We start from the raw sequence: 21,261 nt of genomic DNA on the forward strand, positions 1-21,261 counted from the left end.
ATATTATAATTTATGATTTTAATATAATAAATAAATATAATTATCATACCCGGGAGTTAATCCTAAGAATTACAAGCCCACAATATAAACAGGGTTTATTACATGTGTTTATGACTGTGATGTTGGTTTTTAATGCACATAAAATATTTTAGAACACTATTTGTTTCAGAATCTTTGTTTTCTTCATTTCCCTTCTCCAAAAAACTTATCGTCTTATGGTCCAGTGTGTCTTATGGTCCGAAAAATACGGTATCTCTCAATTTAAGGGAAAATTGGTCTAACAAGGACCGTAATTGCGTCCTTTTTAGGACCAACAAAGTATCCGTTCCGGATTCTGTTTATGGGAAGATTCAAGAGAAGCAATAGTCTTGAGCAGATCTACAATGGTTTTAGATTTAGACTTTTTTAGTCTCGAGGAAAATTAAATTAAGTGTCCACGTTCAACACATTTAGGTGCTTCCCACTTAGTGGGGAGAGGAGTGATCATTTATGAAATCCTTATTGATGTTGGAGATCTCCGATACACACACCGTGTCACACAAATTATTATCATTAGGCCTCCAATTTAGGAAAGAATGGGGTATATCCGAAATTTTCAAAGACAGAAAAATCGCAGTTAAAGTTACGGATATATGTATCATGAGGCAACAGTAAAACATGACGGGAGACTAAAAACATATCCAGTCTGTGGTAAAAATTATAAGCGGGAGAGAAATAGGAGTAGTCTTTATCGCTCAGGTGTGTCACTCGCCATATATCCAGCAGTGAATATTGAGTAAGAACTTTTTTAAAAGTTTGGAGAGTTGATACTGCTGTTTGTGTGGATTCTAGGTTCTCCCTGAGCCCTGCCAACTCCTGTTTAAATGAGGCTTCTAATCGGCATGTGTGATTTTCCAAATCAGATCTTGTGGGTAAGGAGCTTAAGAACGCACTAATGTCATTTAAAGTAGCTGGAGATTCAGGCTCACCTGATGACATGGGCGATGCAGGCTCATTAAAGTCCTCTGGAGACTGATGGGGGTGCGTTGATACAACGGGATCACGTGTTGCCTTTGCCATCTTGTCCTCTATAGAAGATCCTGCGGAGTGCTGCGAGTGCTGAGGAAAAAACTCTGTGAGGCCGCTGCCTGCGGGCACACGGGATCCCCGATTGGTAGAGGAGGTGTTCCAGCTGTGTGGTGTTTCGGGGTTTTAGTTGGCATAGTTGCTGGATTGTGTCTGAAAAGGAATGCGCTCGGCACAGAGCTCGGAAAGATGCAGCTCCACTCGGCCATGCGCAAGCCACACCCTGATGTATAGGTTTATATTGTATATGTTTCTACCACTATGCCATGACAGCAGAACAAGTATTGAAATGTAATGTCATACTTGTGATATAACTGCATTGTTTAGTTTATAGAGTGTAACTAGAAAAGACCATCAAACCAGATAGTATCTCATCCTCAACAGAAAGACAGATATTTAAACATTAATTTTAAATAGGGGTTGCAAATGACAGACAGATACAGACAGTGGTACAGGAGGAGAAGAGGACCCTGCCCTGAAGAGCTTACAATAATCTAAGAGGTCAGAAAAGTATCACACAGTGACAGTTTAGGAGCCAAAACATGATTATAATTACACGATCCTCTGTAATATTATTAATCATGCTCTTATTTTGTTCTATGTATAGAAAACTGTCACTGCAATTTTTATCCAATGAAAAAATATTCCAGGGTTAAAATAGTAATAGCCTATGTGAAAGCCTTCCTTGGTAGAAAGATCATTTTATTTTGTCAATCAGCAACTGGACACACCTAATAGTATCTGAACTTACAGAACTGACTGTGCTTCTGAACATTCCCACTCTGAGCTGCAGTGTCTGGGAAGGGGAAGGAGAATTTGGTTCTCATTTACCATTTTAGGTCTCCTGAGATCAGTTATAGCAAAACTTTTATAAAAACATATCAGAAATGAAATATGGGAAAGATGCCCAGGAATAACATGCTTCTGCATATCCATTTATTTTATGAACAGACTTCCACTGATTTATGGAACAAAAATGTACATAAAAGTGCTTAAGAAAGATAAATAGAAATAGTAAAAAGTAACAAACACCTGAGTAAGACAAAGATTCCGAAAAAGTTAATTGTATGCCTAAATATAAATCATATTGCATCTATTAGGCTGCACAATGCAACTGCCACATATCAGACAGAGCAGATAATTAGCAAACAGCTTGAAAGTAAATATAAATATACAGAAGATAATCCAACATGAAAAGCAAAGTGCTCATAAGTAGCAAGGATTACTGACAGCTGTAAATGTGATTTAGTTCCACCAACAGCTCAATACTGCAACTGTAAAACTTCAAAGATAACAAGATGTTTCATGCAGCAATCCATTGGAGCAGCAAGAGGATTTCACATTTTGGCTGCTGGCAGAACCTAGCAATTGCTCCTGGCTGTAAATATTACCCACAGTCAGATGGATGTACATAAATAAAACAATTCTCACCCAACAGTAGATTATCATTGTGTTGCACCTGGTGGACATAACTGGGGTCACCTTTACACCGAAAATCACCTAGTTATCAATACATGAGGGGAAATCAGAAGCCCATCACTGTTTCTAAGAAATCCAGAATTTTCATCAGACACACTCAGCACCAATGGACAATACTTCCATACTACCGTATTGCTTGGCTGTCATGCCAACCTTACAGACCCTCAATACTATGCAGATTGGAATGTCAGACTTCACTTTCTGTACAATTGTTTCAGGTCCGTGAAGGTTTTGAAGCCAGAGACCAGGAAACATATTCACAAGCAACAAGAGATCTCAGGTTTCCTTTAACACTCAACTCTGACACCGGATGTCAGAGGAATGGAAGCTATGGGCACATGAGAATGCAGCATTTAGATATTGAGTAGTATTGTACTGAGCTTAAATCCTGTTCCAATAAAAGGAGATATTTAGAGTGTTCAATAGTTTAGTATCATCAAAGTAATAAAAAAAGATTTGTGGCATACATTGCATCCTGCATGACTGTTTGTGGAGGCGGTACGTATAACTAAGTTTTATGCCCAGAAATATTTTAAGACTGGGTGGGAAGAAGCTGTAGGCGAGTGGTCAAAAAATAGGCAGGGCTACAAGTGACAACTTTAGTTTTCTTAATTGTTGATGCTGTAGAAGTGTAGTAACCCCCAGCATTCTGTCAGTTTTCCACTGTCCCCCCTTACTTTGGTCCAGCTTTCTAATGCCTATCTTAGTATGGTCCAATTTTTCTATCGTTTTTGTATTATGCCTAAATTCTCCAGTGCTCCTTTATTGTGACCCAACATTTCAGGAACCACACAAAAGAAAGAGTTAGAAACTTTTTGAGGGAACCAAAAACTAAAACAGATCAGATAAGCAAATATTAGTAAAATCCCAGGGATCCTGCACTTCTACAATCTCACAACGTAGACAGAAGATGACCTGAAATATGATGAATACAACTTGTGGCCAACCTCCATTGCATGGTGTCTACATTCCAAAAGGTCTGGACCGTATAGAGACTACACTAATTTCCCGAAAACTGTAATGATACTATAAAACCGTCATATTACAAATCTGGGACCTGGCCTTAGTTCATTGTTCAGGGAAACCTAGCTCCATAGCCCTCCACCACCCCCAACATTTAGCCATTCTTTTCCCTTTACTCTCATACTTCTCCTGACATTGGTGGTCCCAGCATAGACTTGTAGGTCTAATTCTGCTTGGACTGAACAACAACAAAGGGGACTCGCTCATGGGCCATGTGCTGCCATCTCCTATGTCCTTCCCCTGGAGACCATCACAGACCACATTACATACCATATGTACTTACACTTCCACAAACCTCCAACTATTGCCACAAATTGTTAGTAGTGTGACCCTAAAAAATCCTTCAATGAAATGATATTAAAACAGGAAGAAGAAATTGTAATGAAATCCTCTATAAAATGAAATGTGACAGCTGCTATCAGTGATCACTGTATGGGTGTCTCAGGACAGAACCACCCTCCTATATGTATGCATGGACACTCTCAGCATTGTGTGGATACCGAATATCAATGCGTGCTGCAGGAACAAACATAGGGAATCTTTCTGTGAATGCATATGAAATAAATAGCACAAGTTACTTTTATGATAAATGAACAGTCTACAAGTAAGTGAGATTTACCAAGTATAAAGGGATGGAAGGTGAGCAGCTCTGAGCCCCATCACCTGCCATTACACACATACACAATCACATATAAGGCCGGTGTGTCTGGTGCACAGAGTGACACTAATCTGTTTATCTCCTGATGATTCCCTTCACTCACCTGACTCCTTGGCCTCCATGCTGAGGTTTGTTTACATGCGGTCACCACAGCAACAAAGGAGGAGCAGAGAGGTGCTGAGTCTGTTCCTCCTAGAGAGATCAGTGGTGCATTGTGTGTGTGATTTGTGTGTGCTATGTGCAGTGTTTTGTGCAGTGTGTGTATACTGTGTAAATACCACAACTTATGTCTTGTAGTGACACCAGACTTCTGCAAGGACTGTGTGCTGGGGATGGTTAGAACGAATTTAGAATAATTATTTCCCATAGTAGTGTGATAAGTGTTTTGTGGTAATCATTGTAAAGAATCATGTACAATATCCAAATGATTAAAAATATCCATTTCATTTGTAAAAACATAATTGTAAACCTATGAGCTGCAAAAAAGTTAATCTATAGCCAAACGTTTTCTGTTTTAGTCCTGGATAGGAAAGAGTTAGAACTTCTGTCAATATTTACTGCTGTCCAGGGCTCAGTTAAAGTAGCAATGAATGTAAAAAATATAAATATATATAAATATTTATCTGCTAAAAAAGAAACCTACCTACTTTTTCATAATTCTTTCTTTAATTTACACCGAGCCAAACATGCACAGCTCATTGTACAATGTTGAGTATTTTAGCGTACCCCCAGGGGCTAGGAACAGACAACCTCCTGTGGGATTCATGCCATTCCTGCCTGGTCAATCAAGATGGCCAAAGATCCAGAACCCAAAAGTGGACCAGGCACCATCACGCAAGGGTAGGTGAGTGTAAAAATTGTGAATAAGTAGGTAGGTTTATTTTATTACAGAAGAGACATCATCATTTCTTCTAGAAAGTACTTGCCTGCTCACAATTATTTTTTTTCAATTTAGTTCCACTTTATGCTTTACACAGGCACTAGATATTGGTTGCTGAAGACAATCATTCACAATCATCTTGGGTGAGAATGTAGCTTCAGTAGAGGCGTAGTACAACATAATTCAGCAATCCGCAGTGCCAAATCACCAAAACAACCAACTGCTAAAGAAGACAATTGTAGTTCATCCATAGTGCCCAAAATGGATTCCCACCCTCTTGTACAAATGCTCAGTAATTGTTGCTCCAGACAGTTGTTACTCATTGTTTCAGATAAGCAAACAATCGCTGTTCATACATGAAAGCGGACAAGGCTTTAGAGATTTTTCTCCTTACTTTTTGTACAGGGGACAACCAATTAACCAGAGAGAAAATCAACCTAATGTGTTTTGCATAACACTGTCATTAATAGCACACCAATTCCATGATTCACAGATAGCACATCAATTCCATGTTTCACTCTATTTTATACAGTTAGGTCCATAAATATTTGGACAGAAACAATTTTTTTGGTTCTGTACATTACCACAATTAGTTTTAAATATAACAACACAGATGCAGTTGAAATGCAGACTTTCAGCTTTAATTCAGTGGGTTGAACAAAAACATTGCATAAAAATGTGAGGAACTAAAGCCTTTTTTTTTTTAACACAATCACTTCATTTCAGATGCTCAAATGTAATTGACTCAAGGGCTATTTCATGGGCTGGTGTGGGGGAATTCCTTTGTTATGTCACTATCAATTAAGCAAATAAAAGGCCTGGAGTTGATTTGGGGGGGGGTACGCTTGTATGTGGAAGATTTTGCTGTGAACAGACAACATGCGGTCATAGGAGCTCTCCATGCAGATGAAACAAGCCATCCTTAAGCTGCAAAAACAGATAAAAACCATCCGAGAAATTGCTACAATATTAGGAGTGGCAAAATCTACAGTTTGGTACATCATGAGAAAGAAACAAAGCACTGGTGAACCCAACAACGCCAAAAGACCTGGAAGTCCATGGAAGATAACAGTGGTGGATGATCGCAGAATCATTTCCATGGTGAAGAGAAACCCCTTCACAACAGCCAACAAAGTGAACAACACTCTACAGGAAGTAGGCGTATCGATATCCAAGTCTACCATAAAGAGAAGACGGCATGAAAGTAAATACAGAGGGTGCACTGCAAGGTGCAAGCCACTCATAAGCCTCAAGAATAGAAAGGCTAGATTGGACTTTGCTCAAAAACATCTAAAAAAAAAGCCAGCAAAGTTCTGGAAAAACATTCTTTGGACATATGAAACCAAGATCAACCTTTACCAGAATGATGGCAAGAAAAAAGTATGGAGAAGGCGTGGAACAGCTAATGATCCAAAGCATACTACATTATCTGTAAAACATGGCGGAGGCGGTGTGATGGCTTGGGCGTGCATGGCTGCCAGTGGCACTGGGACACTAGTGTTTATCCATGATGTGACACAGGACAGAAGCAGCCGAATGAATTCTGAGGTGTTCAGAGTCTGCTCAAATCCAGCAAAATGCAGTCACATTGATTGGGAGGCGTTTCATAATACAGATGGACAATGACCCAAAAACATACAGCCAAAACAACCCAGGAGTTTAATAAAGCAAAGAAGTGGAATATTCTTGAATGGCCAAGTCAGTCACCTGATCTGAACCCAATTGAGCATGAATTTCACTTGTTGAAGACTAAACTTTGGACAGAAAGGCCCACAAACAAACAGCAACTGAAAGCCGCTGCAGTAAAGGCCTGGCAGAGCATTAAAAACGAGGAAACCCAGCATCTGGTGATGTCCACGAGTAAGACCTTGGTTTTCAACCAAGTATTGGAAATAAACATTTTATTTTCATTTTTTTCATTTGTCCAATTAATTTTGACCCCCTGAAATGAAGGGATTGCCCACAACAGCCCATGGAATAGCCTTTGACTCAATTACTTTTGAGCTTCTGAAATGAAGTGAAAAAAAGGTTTTAGTTCCCCACATTTTTATGCAATGTTTTTGTTCAACCCACTGAATTAAAGCTGAAAGTCTGCAGTTCAACTGCATCTGAGTTGTTTCATTTAAAATTAATTGTACAGAACCAAATTAGAAAAAACTTGTCTCCATCCAAATCTTTATGGACCCAACTCTATATATCTATTATATCCGTGATAAGACTAAAATAACATATTTAGCAGTACCTTGCTCTGAGCATTATGTATAGTATATACAGAAGAATTTATTACTAATTACCTACCCTGGGTATTGCATTGGTTATTTTTGCTATGTATTAATTTTACTGTAGAAGAAAATTGAAAGTAATGCATGTAGTACAATAAACCAAAAGCAGAGGCTTCAGTTCTATAAGGGTAATGGAAAACAGGTGCATGTGAGACAGCACAAACTCATAACTATTCCAGTCATCTGACATGCAAATAGCACAGGACAGAAGTTAACTGTTTAAAGGTACAATCCAACCAGACTTATAATGACTCAAAAAATGCATCTAAAAAGCATCATCGGTTTACATACAGACATTACTGCTACGTACTTTTGTATCTACAAGTGCAAAAATGTAGGCCTATGTACATCTACAATCAATCTGTAATATTTTTGGGGGGGAAGTAGACTTGGAAAGTTTAGAGTAGGACTAAAGTTAAAAATGAATAATGTGTGAGCAGACAGGTTCCTTATTACTAGATTGTAAGCTCTTTGGGGCAGGGTCTTCTCATCCTGTATTACTGTCTGTATTAGTCTGTCATTTGCAGCCCCTATTTAATGTACAGCGCTGCAAAATATGTTGGCGCTATATAAATCCTGTTTAATAATAATAATAAAGGGACAGGTGATCTCCCTTCTGCAATAGAATAAACTTACCTTTTTAGTTAGCAATTTAACTAAATTCACCTTTCCTCATTCCATCGCTGGAGCCAGCATCTTCATCTGATCTTCCAGGTTTGAGGTTCTTTGACAATCTTGATTGGCCAGGCCAGAATAATGTAACTAATGTAATATTTGTAAAGTTCTGTGAGAACACCTCATGTCCATCCTAAGAAGCATTGGTTACTAAAAGTACAAGGAAAAAGGATGGGCCCTAGTGAAAGGGTAGAAGGGTAGTTTTTCCCAGCCTTGAAGTGTAAGGAAACATCTATTCGTTGTTGTTGATAAAACTTAATACGGTTCTGTGGTGCATGTGCAGGCATCCCAGTTGCAGGAGAAAAAGGACCATTGATTCAAAGAACTGCCTCATGGATGGCAGGAAGGGATTTTTTCCTATCGAAGCAAATTGTACCAGGGTTTTTTTTGCCTTCCTCTGGAAAAATGTCCACAGGGTTTTATATCTAGGATATGTTTATTTCCCCACTGGTTGAACTTGAAGGACTTTTTTCAGGTTTTTTTTTTTCAACCTGACCTACTATGTTACTCAGTACCTAGGGAGAAAAACGCTTCTTCCTTTCATTACCCTTTTTACATTTTCTTTTATTAAAATTGAAATCCAACATAAACAAATTTTTAGATACAAGATGGCTGCAGTTTATAGATTCTAGCAGAGGTTTGTGTATTACTTTCAGATCTATATATAATGACTGGTCTTGTATCTGAGCACCCTGTAGTAGGTGAAAATATTGGGTCCTACCCATAGCCCAGATTTCTGAACAAGCTATGTACAGCACAATGGCATTGACACTTCTACTCCAGAGTAACTATTTGGGGCTATTGAAGAATACATAATAAAATGTGTTTTTTTTAGCTTCAAAATTACTGGTTTAAATGAAAGGCAAATACATTGAATATGGAATTCCTAAATCACAGACCATGCTTGTTGTTGAGTCATGCTGTAATATGTATTAAGTTAAAAATTGACTCTGGAAAGACTTTTTGAAAACTTTAGCATTTATTTTTTTAAACAAAAATACACAAACAAAAAAATATTGAATAGATGTATTGAAATCCAATGTCCATTCAGTGCATTACCAATTGCTTAAGGTAAACCAGATAGGTGTATGAAGCTCAATTCTTTATGAAAAAGTTGTTAAAACTTATCTGTGAGGCAGAAAGGAAAAAAGGAGGGTGGGTGAGGGTAAAATAGGAGAAAAGGAGAAAAAAAACATTTGTAAAATGAAAGGTTTAGGTTTTAATTGACTGGGCTGCAGTCAACGTCTTAAAACCAATTATAAAAAATATAAAATACATACATGGAGACTAAGCAATAGCTTCATTAAATAAATTAAATTTGTCTGTGTTTAGTAGCAGTTTTCACTGACATTTGTATATACTGTACAATCTAAACATACATAGTAAAATAAGATATAGATGCATTGTCCAATTCCTTGATAACATAAACAGAAGCCACTAGAGCACATACAACTTAACAAAATAAAGACAAAGCCAAGGACTATATAAATAAAATGGGGGTGTCAGGGTGACACATAAAAACTATAGAACTCTTTACAAAAACTTTTCACATATGCAATGGTAAATATCACATAAAAACAGTCATAATAAAAAGTAAACTTGTACCTCAGGAAATACAGAAGCACCCAATGCTGACCCTTCTATCTGAAAATAATAGATATCTGGCTGTGTTGTTTATCAATGGCTTCAGTAATTTAAGGGTTTGTACACACCAATGCAATTACATGTCCTTTTATTTAGAATGGTACCATCAATGCATGACAAGGATACAAAAATGCAGCAAGTACATTTTATATATATAGTCAGTGCAAAGTTATGAGATGGCTGAACGCAAAATGTTTAATGTATTACAAATGACCAGTGTGCATGGCCCCAATTCGAGGTGGAACAGGTATGTGGATCACACGTAAATTACTACTTTACTCATTTTTATAACCAGAATGATCATTCCAGATCTGTGACACAGACAGCGATTTAACATTTTCAAAAAGAAAGATCATTAAATGGTGGCCTCGGTTTTGTTTTGTTTCCTCTAAAGCTACATCCTCATCTCTGACATTTTCAAACAGAACAAAGGAAAAATCATTATTATGGGACATAGACAATATGAAAATTTGACAAAGCTTTCATATCTTTCCCAGGTCCACATGTATATTGTTGTGATGGCACAGCGGCATTGCTGTGCTATATGCTGTTCTTTTTTGAACAGTGCTTTGCACCACAAATTCAGCAGCAAGGTGCTTTGTTTTGCTCTTCAGAATTATTAAAATTGCAATGCAGCTAGGCTTCTTACAAGCATTGTGGTGTGTTAATGTGTGCGATGCTGCACTGCATAGATATGAAACTGGTCTTAGAAAAAAAATTTTTTAAATGAAAAACAGTGAAATTGTGAAGATCAGAAAGAGCAAATTATATGCAATCTAAATTTTAAAAGAAAACTTAAGCATTGAAGATATCATTGCAGATCTCCGCTGCTGTTTGACTAGCTGATCTATAGCTTTATACTGCCACAAGTATGCAAATAAGATGTTCTGACCTTTCTAGGTCTATGCTAAGGTTATAGGATCAGGAATGACTTTCAGTCAACTAGAAAAAAAAAAAAGCGGCTTTTACAGGTAGAAAGGAAAGACGCAGGCTTAAAGTATTGCAGCCATTAGATCAGCGTAACAGTCAGGCTTTATTTCTCCAATACAACAGTAATGAAAACATTCAGTAATTATTTTGGAACTGCAGGACATGGTACAAAACTGATATAACTTCCCTAAGCCTTTATACAGATTTAAAAGTATGTACCTTTGGCTTTACTGCTGAGTAAACAAAAAGTGTGTTTAGCAAAGCAATAGTGCAATGGTTTGCAGAGTTTTCGGTTTCTATCCTATGCTGGTAAAAACATTGTTCAAATACAATGGATAGCTAAAAGGTCCATCACTGTTATTAAAAAGTTTCATTATAAATATGTAAAAAATTACTTCATTTACTTTAGCTTATTTAACGTCAGAGACAGTGTTTAAATATTGATTCCTATATATCCATAGTGCCATTAACTGGTTTAGATTTCCTGACAGAACATGCCTTGTCCTACTCCCAACATATTTGATGTGACATTTTACTCAGAGATCTGAATGCCAGAAAAAAATGTCAATGTTGTGCTTTTTGGACAATTCATTTTTGCAAGTGTGACCAGACAGGGGACAAGGCAGTACACTGTTAATGTTTGTGCTACCTGGCATATAACCAATTAATTCCCCTTTTTACCCAACCTTTTGCTGTTGGAATAATCTTTGCAGATAGAGTGAAAGGTTTAAATAGACAGAAAAATGCTCCTAAAAATCACCTAAAACATAAGAGTATTCTAGACTACAGTGAAGACTGATGACCAATAACTGTTCACCTAGCAAAGTAAACTTTTTTACTTAGCTTGGTAAATGAGTTGAAGCTGTAATAAATTTAATCATCCAATTCCTTAGTATTCCTTGAAAAGGGCATTTTCACACAAAGCTTTACCTCATTCACTTTAAGTAAAGTAATGCTTCTAGCGCTTTATTAGTAAATCCATCCCAACCTGTTGGTGTACTGCTTTAGGTATGTGAGCCTGTCACAGTAGCATCTTTTATAATGAACATTTAAAATACAGAAACACAGATTTAAGTTTGCCTTTTTATTTTTTCCCCCTTTTTTGGTAAATTACAAAACAGAGTTATAAAAGCATAAACGTTATAATTTAAGACTTCGGGCCAATTTACTAAACTTCATAAGTTAATTTTTTCATCATGTAATTCACTTAATAAAATATTGCACAACCCCCCCCCATAAAATAGTTTTAAACCACATTTCCAATAAATCTGTGAAATGGCCCCATGTTTTACTATCAATAATCACTATATAAAACTTTAGTAGGAACTGGTATTTAAAGGAGCCAGCCAATGTTTGCTTACATCACAATCATAACATATCTGCATGTATTAAATTCAGCCGATCTGTGCTACAAAAATTGTATGGCCCGTTTACACTTGATGTGAATGACCTTCAGCACAAAAGTGTTTCAGTCCCTAATGGAAAGGTCATGTATACATTGCTTTAGTAAATTGATCTTCATGCAGTTTTCTAGCCTACCAACAAAGTTTAAAGAAAAAAAAATCATGGCAAACAAGGTTATATTTGTCAAAGAAGGGAACTGTAAATTTGTCCTATGTTGGTATATAACCAATCCAGCTATTTCCATCATCATAAGCCTATGGAAATGTGATTTTTTATTTAGAAACGGTTCTCTAAAATAATACAGCTTGGTTGAGAAGGTGACTTCTAATAACATGTTTGTGACAATGATAAGCTTGCAGAGTTGGGTATTATACCTGCAGTGCTACTTAAAATAATGTAACCTAAAAATGTACGAATATTCAGGCTAAGGTGCTTTGCTTTTACCAGGGCATTTGAGAATTTTACTCCGACATACATATATTAACGATCAAAAGGTGTTTGATTAGACAAAGCTCCATGGTGTCTTCCACAGAGATCATCTCTCTAACCAGTAGGACCGATGCTATACCTCGGTGTCCTTCATGCTGGCCATATATTTACGACCTTTCTATGCAAGCATCCATCTCTGAAACACAAACAGAACAGAAGACACACAGGAAATAAAACACTTGTCTGCACATATCCATAGGACGTACTAAGACAACACTGTCAAACCTTAAGGCTGTGTACAGCCTCTCCATACAAGTCTGCAGCTAACAAGGAGAGGGGTGAAAAGATGTTCTCTGCATACTCACCACTGGCAGACTGGGGAAGATACAACAGGCTCCATTAGAGCTGAACTCCAGGCAAATATAAAGAAAACAATTATTGCAGTCATGTTTTTATACATACAATATTTAACATGTATTTAAATGCAGTTAGTAAAAAAAATACCTGAATTTGTTATGATATCCACCTTCTGTAATCCCCTGTAAAAAGCAGCACTTCTACTGCGTGGGTGGAGGATGGCCAAGCAGTAGAAGCCAATAAGGCTTTTCTGCCCGCATAACTGTAACCGCACTGACAAGAGGAGAGAGCAGAGAGATGGCTCATCAGTGTCCTGTTAATATTTTAGCATCCTGTCAGCAATCTGGAAGAGCAGAGATTTTGGCCAAACCGTGCTGCCATGGAGAATGAGGACCAGGCTGTGATGTTTGGCCTGTGCCTGGATCACAAAAAAGTGGCTGCACAGAAGGCAAAATCCTTTGGCAGCTAAAATGTTTATGTGAGTTTCAGCCGTTTGCCTGGAGTTTAGCTTTAAAATAAACCAGTGGAAAATAGAGATTTTTGGCCAGAGCAGCCAGATTGTATTTTTAGGTTAGGATTATGGAAGCAACCTTATGTTCCTCATCTAGGTTCCTCATCTCATCTTTCCTCCAGTTTTCATACAAAAGCCCAGGTAAAAGGTACAAAAACCAACAAATAAGGATAAGTGCACATTTAAATATAGGATTGGGTCAAATTGTTCATAAAAAAATATAACTCGGCATAATCTGCTGACTGATCTTGGTTCTTTAAGAACCTACAGAACTGTCCAACCTTGTACATGCCTCCATCATACAACGCTACACTTTCACCTGCTGCTACCGTAGATTCACGATATAGTCATCTGGCATTTGACAATCAAAGAGAACATATTTTTTAGAAAATAATTTAAAAGACATTTCTTATTACTCTCTTCTAGTTAACAATTCACAGCTTCGTTATTTACAACTACAAAAGTCTTTAGAAAAGGTTGGCAATGCTTTTTTAAGATGCTTGTTGAAAAATAAGTTCATGGTAATAAAAAAATAAAATGCAGACAGCACCGACATGGCCACTAAAATATGTTTTCTCAACAAAGAACGTTGAAGATCACGGACAGCATGTAGATATGGTCACGTTGATGCCCAAGTTCCCATTATCAGCAAACAGATGTGCAATTGCCGTATCAAAAACCAAGCAATCACTGTTCATGATGGCTGCTGCCACCCCATCGTGAATGGACCTTGGTGTGGCTTCCCATGTCAGACGCCTTCGGTTTCCATTAAGTTCAAGTCTGTAGGCAAAGTTTTCAGCCTGTTTCCTTGTGCCTATTAAAAGGACAATGGCAAAAAACTGCTGGTGCCCTTCATATTTCTCTTGTTTTTCCAGGACTAACATGAAGTGGTGACTGAAGCAGAACTGCATCATCACCCAGTCAACAGCCCCAGGCAAGTTAATGTCGGTTGCAAGGAAGACTATGTCCTCGCCCTGGAGGGTAGTGATGCTTTTATGGGCATGTGTGAGGTGGGGCATAACTGCTTCTAGTGAACCTTGCCATTTGCAGGAGGCTCCAGGACAGGGACAGGAGTAGGGACGATATTCACAGATGTCCTCGTGTTCAGGTTTTTCAGTATGGTGGAGAGACAAAGTGCACCCAGTGGAGGCATACTATAGGGAGAAAAAAAAAACATAAAAAGTGCATGAATATTGTTTCCAAATATACAATTTAATATATTTATATAATTAAATTAAACCAGTCGTCTGTCAAATATTAAATGTTAGAGGACCGCTGCAAGATTTTGCAAGGATATTTGTGCTTTGCTTTATCTTGAGTCACAAAGACATTGAAAGGACTAGTAAGAATCAATAATCACATTTTTGTTTTTAGATACTCCTCAAATTTATATTTGCTAAGGATTAAATGTCACTTAATGAAAACATTTTCTGCACAGATTAACAATCACTGGTCAGATCTGAAAATATCAGTACCCAGGTCATTATCCATTAACAATGCGCTTTTTAGAATCTATCCAACCCTGACCTTCATATTACTATTCAATAAGCCTGAATGGTCACAAATGTACTTGCAGTATTCCATCTCACTCCATTCCCTAGTGAAACATGCCGGGGAAAGCAGCAGGCTCCCACACAAAGGATAGAATTGTACAGTAAGGTAATCTGCTTGATCATAAAATGCCCTACATTCTTAAAATACCTTTTCTGAGCACAGGCATTTACTGGAAATTGAATTGTCTAAAAGATGATTTCCCTGGGCGGCCACTGAAGAATTAGACACTGTGCTGATTTGATGACCTATCTAAAAAAAAGTATACAAAGCTTCCTGACAAATCCACAACTCTTTCTCCACATAGAAAATGTACGCACATTATGAAAAGCTATGGTCAATGACTACTTTTTTCTGCTTCACAGATATGCCAGTTAACATCCTACATAGGTGATGCCAATGAAATGCCACTATTGTAGCAAATATTTATGATAAAAGGCCAACCCCTATCTCCACTGAAGCACCTGCAACTTTAAAGAAAAAAAATTAGGTCTGATGATACGACAAGTAATTTTCTTCCTCTGGTGGTTGGCGATCCTAAATACCACAGAAAGAAATGCCACCTAAGGTGAGTCTGCAAAGGAGAATGGTGAAGTAAAGCCATAATTTATTTTAACAAGCTGCTGGGGTCAGTGTTACTATAATTACCCACACTGGAATTGGGCTTTAAAGAAATATGCTTGTGTTTGTAAAATTTTCTGTCATTTTCATAAATGTTGATATTTCAAACACTCACCGCAGGTACAAAAACAGAGCTGCTTAACAGATTTCTAAAGTGGAACTAAACAAACATTCAAAACCTGTGAACAGATAGGCACCTTATTCCAGAAAGGACATGCAATGCTCCTTCAGCAATAAAAATACTTCCCCCCCCCCCATGGTGCCTCCCATCAACCACAATGTGTGCCCTGCCTGTGGATGTGCCAATTTTGCCCCACTAGTTATTACCTCGGAGAAGGCATCTCACACATGGGCAGGTGCACCCACCTCAGCCTGGTATGATTTTAGGAGTCACACAGTCTGTGACTTTGTACACACTAGATTTTCACTGTCCAAGACAATCATTTGGTGAAAATCTGGAGTGTTGATGCAGCTGCCATAGCGGATAACTAGTGATCAACAAGTCAGGATTGTGGGTTTTCTTTCAGCTGGGCAGAATGCAGTGGGTGCCTCTTCCTTGCCTTCTCTTCTATAGAGAGCACCACTGTCCTGACACTTAATGAACACCTTGGTCACTTAGAAGTTTACATTCTAACTTCCAAAGGCACCTCAAATCTCACTGGGCATAACACAACACCCCAAACTTCCTTTTACACCAATAGTGCATACAGAAGGGATCCAACCTACATAAGCTAATTTTTATTACAATATGTGACCAGCTAACCTTTTTCCCAATAAAGTGGAATTCATGAATTTCCCCTCCTTTACACAATGACATCAGTTATACCAGACTAGAAAAGGAGGAGAAATTTAGGAAAAGCACACAGACAGTAATAAACTCTTCTGGAAATTCTAGCCTTTCCCTACTCTACTTATAAAATCATTTCTGTTCTTGACTTTTTTGCTCTTGGGGAGCAGGAAACAGAATGCAATATTCTAATATAGTATTTGGCTATTATAGAAGGTCATTGTAGAGGGTTCTCAAGTAAGCAGATAGATCTTTATGATACAGTGATGCTGGTGACTCATGATGGAAAGTTACTTCTAATCATATGTTTGCATATCAATAGCTGGCTTGTCACAGCTCTGATGCCTCCCTCCCCATGTGTCACCAGGTTTCAGAATAACCCAGTACTAGGTGTGTCGGGCTAGTCAGGGTGACATCAGATGTTGTCAAATGTTCCATTTCATAACACTTCGCTGATCACAAACAACTCACTTCTGCAATGAAGGGAATAATGTAAGGGGTTCTTCTAACTCCAGATGCAAACTGATGATAAAGTTGCAAAAAGTGCACACAGACCGGCCCATCAAAGGCTACGGGAAAACCTAATGTGTTCATTACACATCATACAACTACAGTAGGTTCATAGGACCCAAACGGTAATAAAAAAAAATGATAAACACACACTTTAAAAAAAAAAATAATTTAACCTTCTAATGGAATTTGGAGCTCGCCTCTTGCTATCAATAAAATAAGTGTGGGATTCCATAGGTGATTCAAAATGTTGTAGATAATGGCCTAGGTATGGCCTGGAGGTAAATGGACAAGCTAGTTTGTGAATCTGCCATGATGAAGCTATAGTCATGCCTCCTGCAACAACTTCTCATCCCACTGTAGTGCAACCTATATGAGTGCTCCGAAGCATCGCAGGAAGCTGCACAAATTGGATTTCATTGGCAAGTTCAAGAGGTATGTGTTGAACTTTGCAGGGGGTTTAAAAGAAAATTGCAGCACAATTAGAAGGCAACGTTTTTGCACCTCTTCTGTATTAATATTGCTCCCTCTGAATTTACTGCACATTATAAGCAGCCATGGCGAGTATAAAAGTGGCAGCATGCTAGAGGCAAGCTTATTTTTATACTAGAGGACATCCAGCATAATGTATCCCCTTCCTCTGACTCTTCCAGGTCTGCCCCTTTGACTCAGTAAAATGTAGTTTTTTTGAATCATGAATGCTCATAATCACATGTGGGTGTTACCGGGAAGCCATGTACAGCACCCTGCCATCCCTTCCCTCCAGCCAGGGATCTGTCTGCATTTATTGGGGAAGACCTAGTGATATCGGTGAGCCCAAAATAAAGAATGCTATGAAAAGGTTTAAGAAATATTTTTCATTAGTATAAAAGTGAGGGGTGAAAAGAGGAACCAGGGAAGCATACAGTAATGTCTATATGAAATAGGTCTTCATTGTTTCTCAGGGAGGTAGAAAAAAGCCACAGCCAAAGCACGTTCATAAACAGAATTTGGCTGCTCATAGAAATATTGCATTTTAGGTAAACGATCATAGAATTCACCACATAGCATTTTGTATTACCAGAACACAAACATCAATGCACAATATAATCGGCTATATAATGATCCGGAATGAACATTCAGTAAAAAATCAGTAAAAAATATAAACCTGTAGTAGTTTTAGATCTTGCCTTGAAGGGTCATTCAAACAGCACTGCTCAGAGAATAAGGTGAATTTTTGCAGAATGTAAACATTGAATAATTGTTTGGGTGAGGTTTGTGTTGGCCAAACCCTTGAGGAATCATAGATAGACTCCGGGGCTAATATACACTGGCGGTGAAATTGTTGTGCGTTTCCTGCTTCCTTACACAAGGAAACACAGCTGTATGGGGAGACACTACATGTAGTCTTTGTTGCAGTGAGCAGTATGCAGGTAATGATATGCCATAGACGTTGGTTCTTTTTAAACCAGCACTGCTGTGGCTTAGAGCAACTGGCAAGATGCCAGCCTTAGGGACCTGCACACAATCAAGCAGCAGGCTTGAACCTACCCTTACAGCTTAGTAACCATGATTTAGTATTCTTATCACAGGCGACAGTAACTTTGTACAAGGCTGTGATCAGACTGGCAGTGAGGTTGTGCTGCAGTTACAGCTTCCTCACACCAGTGAACCGCTACCTCCCAATTGAGAATGAATGGGGGCAGAAGTGAGCAGTTCAGCACCACTTACTGTCAAATGTGTTATGTAAGTGACGAGCGGCTGGCGCGGTGCAACCTGCAGAAAGTCATGCAGGATAACTTGATCTCCCTGCAGGTGTAACACAACTCCAGGCCCAGACATTCATCCAAGTCATGGTATGTCAAAACTTTCCTATCCAGCTGTCAGGGTGTCTCCACATTGTACAAGGCCACCCCCCCTTCCCATCTTACAGTACACTCACTGGCTGTAGTGCCATCAGTTGGGGGTATTTTCTGTAGTCCACACGCCAAGCAACCCACATCTGACCGGCCTTCATTGCCCATCCCCAGTCGTATAATCTAGATACAGTACATTTCTAGAAAACAATGAATTTCTTGGGTGCCCATTACGTCTGGACTGACCCTGAAAACCACCAGCAAAACGTAAAAGTGGGCCCATACCATTTACTTTACCAATGGTGGCATTGCCAGTCTCTGCTGGTACCGAACAACTTAAAATCGTACATTGATATTGGTAATTTAATGTCATGGGGTCTGGAAATTGATTTTTAAATGACAATAGAAAGCTAGCAGGAAAATTTGTTTAAAAAAAAAAAAAAAAGTGGATTCAATGCCTTTTGTGATACCACAATAACATGACGGTGTAAAGATATAATTTATTACACCCTTTGTACCAGCTGCTAAGCATTTAGAAATGAACACTGTGACCCAGGAGGTTTGGTAAATCTCCTAGATTGTAAGCTCTTTGGGGCAGGGTCCTCTCCTTCTGTGTCACTGTCTGTATCTGTCTGTCATGCAGCCCCTATTTAATGTACAGCGCTGCTTAATAGGTTGGTGCTTTATAAATCCTGTTAATAATAATAATAATAAATAATCACAGTACAAACATTTAAAGTGGACCCATGGCCCTACGGTCCTATACACATCTCTGATGACATTGATGTATTTAAATACTTACCTTTCTGGGGGAAAATGCTGCCCATGCTTTCCTCAGTGCTAGTTATGCCCCTAATATGACAGATTTTGGGTTACTTAACACATTACACTGCATTGCAAATTACATGTTTGTTGTGTTAGTTCACATTAAAATCCTGTTTGCCTATTGGTGATAAAGGTACGTTGAACAAAGTGTGCATACAGAATTATGGACCTGCATAGATGTAAAGTTAGCATTACAAACATTACGTGTCTGCCTCGGGTCATGCCACACTGCCAACTTTGCTGCACATTGGCTTCACCCCAAAAAATTGAGCTTAGATTGTATTAATGACATATGACTATGGTAGGGACATTAGATTGTGAGCTCCTTTGAGGGACAGCTAGTGACATGACTATAGACAGCGCTGCGTAATAAGTTGGCACTATATAAATAATGTGTAATCATAATAACAATCACTGGTGACAACTGCTGGCCTCACCGGTGAAATGATTCCATAGAGAATGGCAAGAGGTCTCTTAGCGATCCTGATGCCAATCAGTTTCACCCATGTGCCAGGACCTTTAGCATGAAAGCTATGATGTGCACGGCACTCATATAAGTCAGCTATCAGCAACGGCTGCCATGCCAATGCCAGGATCACTGTACTGTAATGCTGGGTACTGGTGTATGAGGAGATTGGGAAATTGCCTGTGCCAACATTCTAGCAGAATTTAACAATCAGCAATTCTCACCACAGACTGCACTGTATATTAGAGATAGGATGACATGCTTATTACGGCGACATTTCCCTATAAACAGACATAACCGTAACAGACATGACATGACCGTAACAGATTTCTATGTGCTGGATTGATGACTCCACACATCTGACAGCTAAAAACAATCCAACCAGTGTTGTCACCAGCACAGCCCCTATGCAGGCTCAATGCCAGCTGCTGATTGCTTAGCATGTAGCTGTATTGCAGACATTTATGCTGGTTTGATGGCTTCACACAGCTGACAACAATAACAATGGCACATGTGGTGTCACCAGCACAGCCCCAGTTACATTGGCAGCATAGGTTGTCACCAGCGTTGTCACCAGCACAGCCCCAGTCATATTGGCAGCATATGTTGTCACCAGCACAGCCCCAGTCACAATGGCAGCGTGTGTTGTCAACACAGGGTGAGGGCGGTGCTGCCCCCCAGTGGCCGGGCAGATAGTGCAGGCACCCACCTTACACGGGAAGAGGACAGCCGAGGCCACCTTCTCCATGGCCAGGTTCCGGATGCTGGGGGTGAGGGATGCCCTGCAGGACGGGCAGCAGCTCAGCTTCTGTCGGCATTGGTTGCACACCAGGTGCCCGGCCTGGCACTGCAGGATGGGGGGCAGCACATAGTCGAAGCACACCGGGCACTCGAACAGAGACGTCAGCTCGTTGTGCTGCTGCTGGGAAACCGGCCCGGGGATCGCCGCCGCCGCCGATGGAGTGGGGGCGGCGGGGCCGGAGGCAGCGGGGATCGTGCTGGGGACCGCAGGGGACGGGGTGTGCGGTGGAGGCGGCAGCGGAGGCTTCTGTTTCCCGCACGGTTTGTTAGCACAGGGTCCAGCGGAGGACGGGCGGCTCATGGCGGCCGGAGAGAATCATGGAAGTCCGGGAAGGAGGGGGAAGGCTAGGAAACTTCCAGCCAGTGGCTACGGAGGACAGACGGCGACTTACAGCGTACGACGGATCCCCGGAACACGCTGCGACCCCGCCCCCCAGCAGCGCTGTCAGCGGCGGAGACGGACATTAGCTCTGCCTACCTTCTGGAACATTGTCACACGTCAGGCGCCGTGACGTCACACCCGCCATG

At 39.5% G+C, this 21,261-nt stretch overlaps 2 protein-coding genes across 6 annotated transcripts in view; both read right to left on the reverse strand.

Annotated features, from left to right (window-relative positions):
* The window catches only part of ERICH6 (glutamate rich 6), a 43,429-nt gene extending 39,071 nt beyond the window's left edge, over positions 1–4,358 (reverse strand). For both annotated transcript variants that reach the window (XM_072407946.1, XM_072407948.1), the window contains exon 1: positions 4,329–4,358. In XM_072407946.1, the coding sequence (XP_072264047.1) occupies positions 4,329–4,347 (19 nt within the window). In that variant the 5' untranslated portion in view covers positions 4,348–4,358. The remainder of the gene's footprint in view (positions 1–4,328) is intronic.
* Positions 4,359–9,022: 4,664 nt separating this feature from the next.
* SIAH2 (siah E3 ubiquitin protein ligase 2) lies at positions 9,023–21,179 on the reverse strand. 4 transcript variants are annotated; one of them, XR_011920282.1, is made up of 4 exons: positions 20,642–21,179; positions 12,974–14,491; positions 12,835–12,874; positions 9,023–12,665 (listed from the first exon to the last, which is right to left on the reverse strand). XR_011920282.1 is itself a non-coding variant. In XM_072407949.1 (2 exons), the coding sequence occupies exons 1-2, from the start codon at positions 21,032–21,034 to the stop codon at positions 13,934–13,936; spliced, it is 951 nt and encodes a 316-aa protein (XP_072264050.1). In that variant the 5' UTR covers positions 21,035–21,179; the 3' UTR covers positions 9,023–13,933. The 4 variants fall into 4 exon arrangements, 1 of the variants encoding a protein (XP_072264050.1); XR_011920280.1 differs by having other exon boundaries at positions 9,023–12,874; XR_011920281.1 differs by having other exon boundaries at positions 12,835–14,491.
* Positions 21,180–21,261: the final 82 nt, after the last annotated feature.

Source organism: Pyxicephalus adspersus, chromosome 4 (assembly GCF_032062135.1).
Source record: "Pyxicephalus adspersus chromosome 4, UCB_Pads_2.0, whole genome shotgun sequence".
NCBI lineage: Eukaryota > Metazoa > Chordata > Amphibia > Anura > Pyxicephalidae > Pyxicephalus > Pyxicephalus adspersus.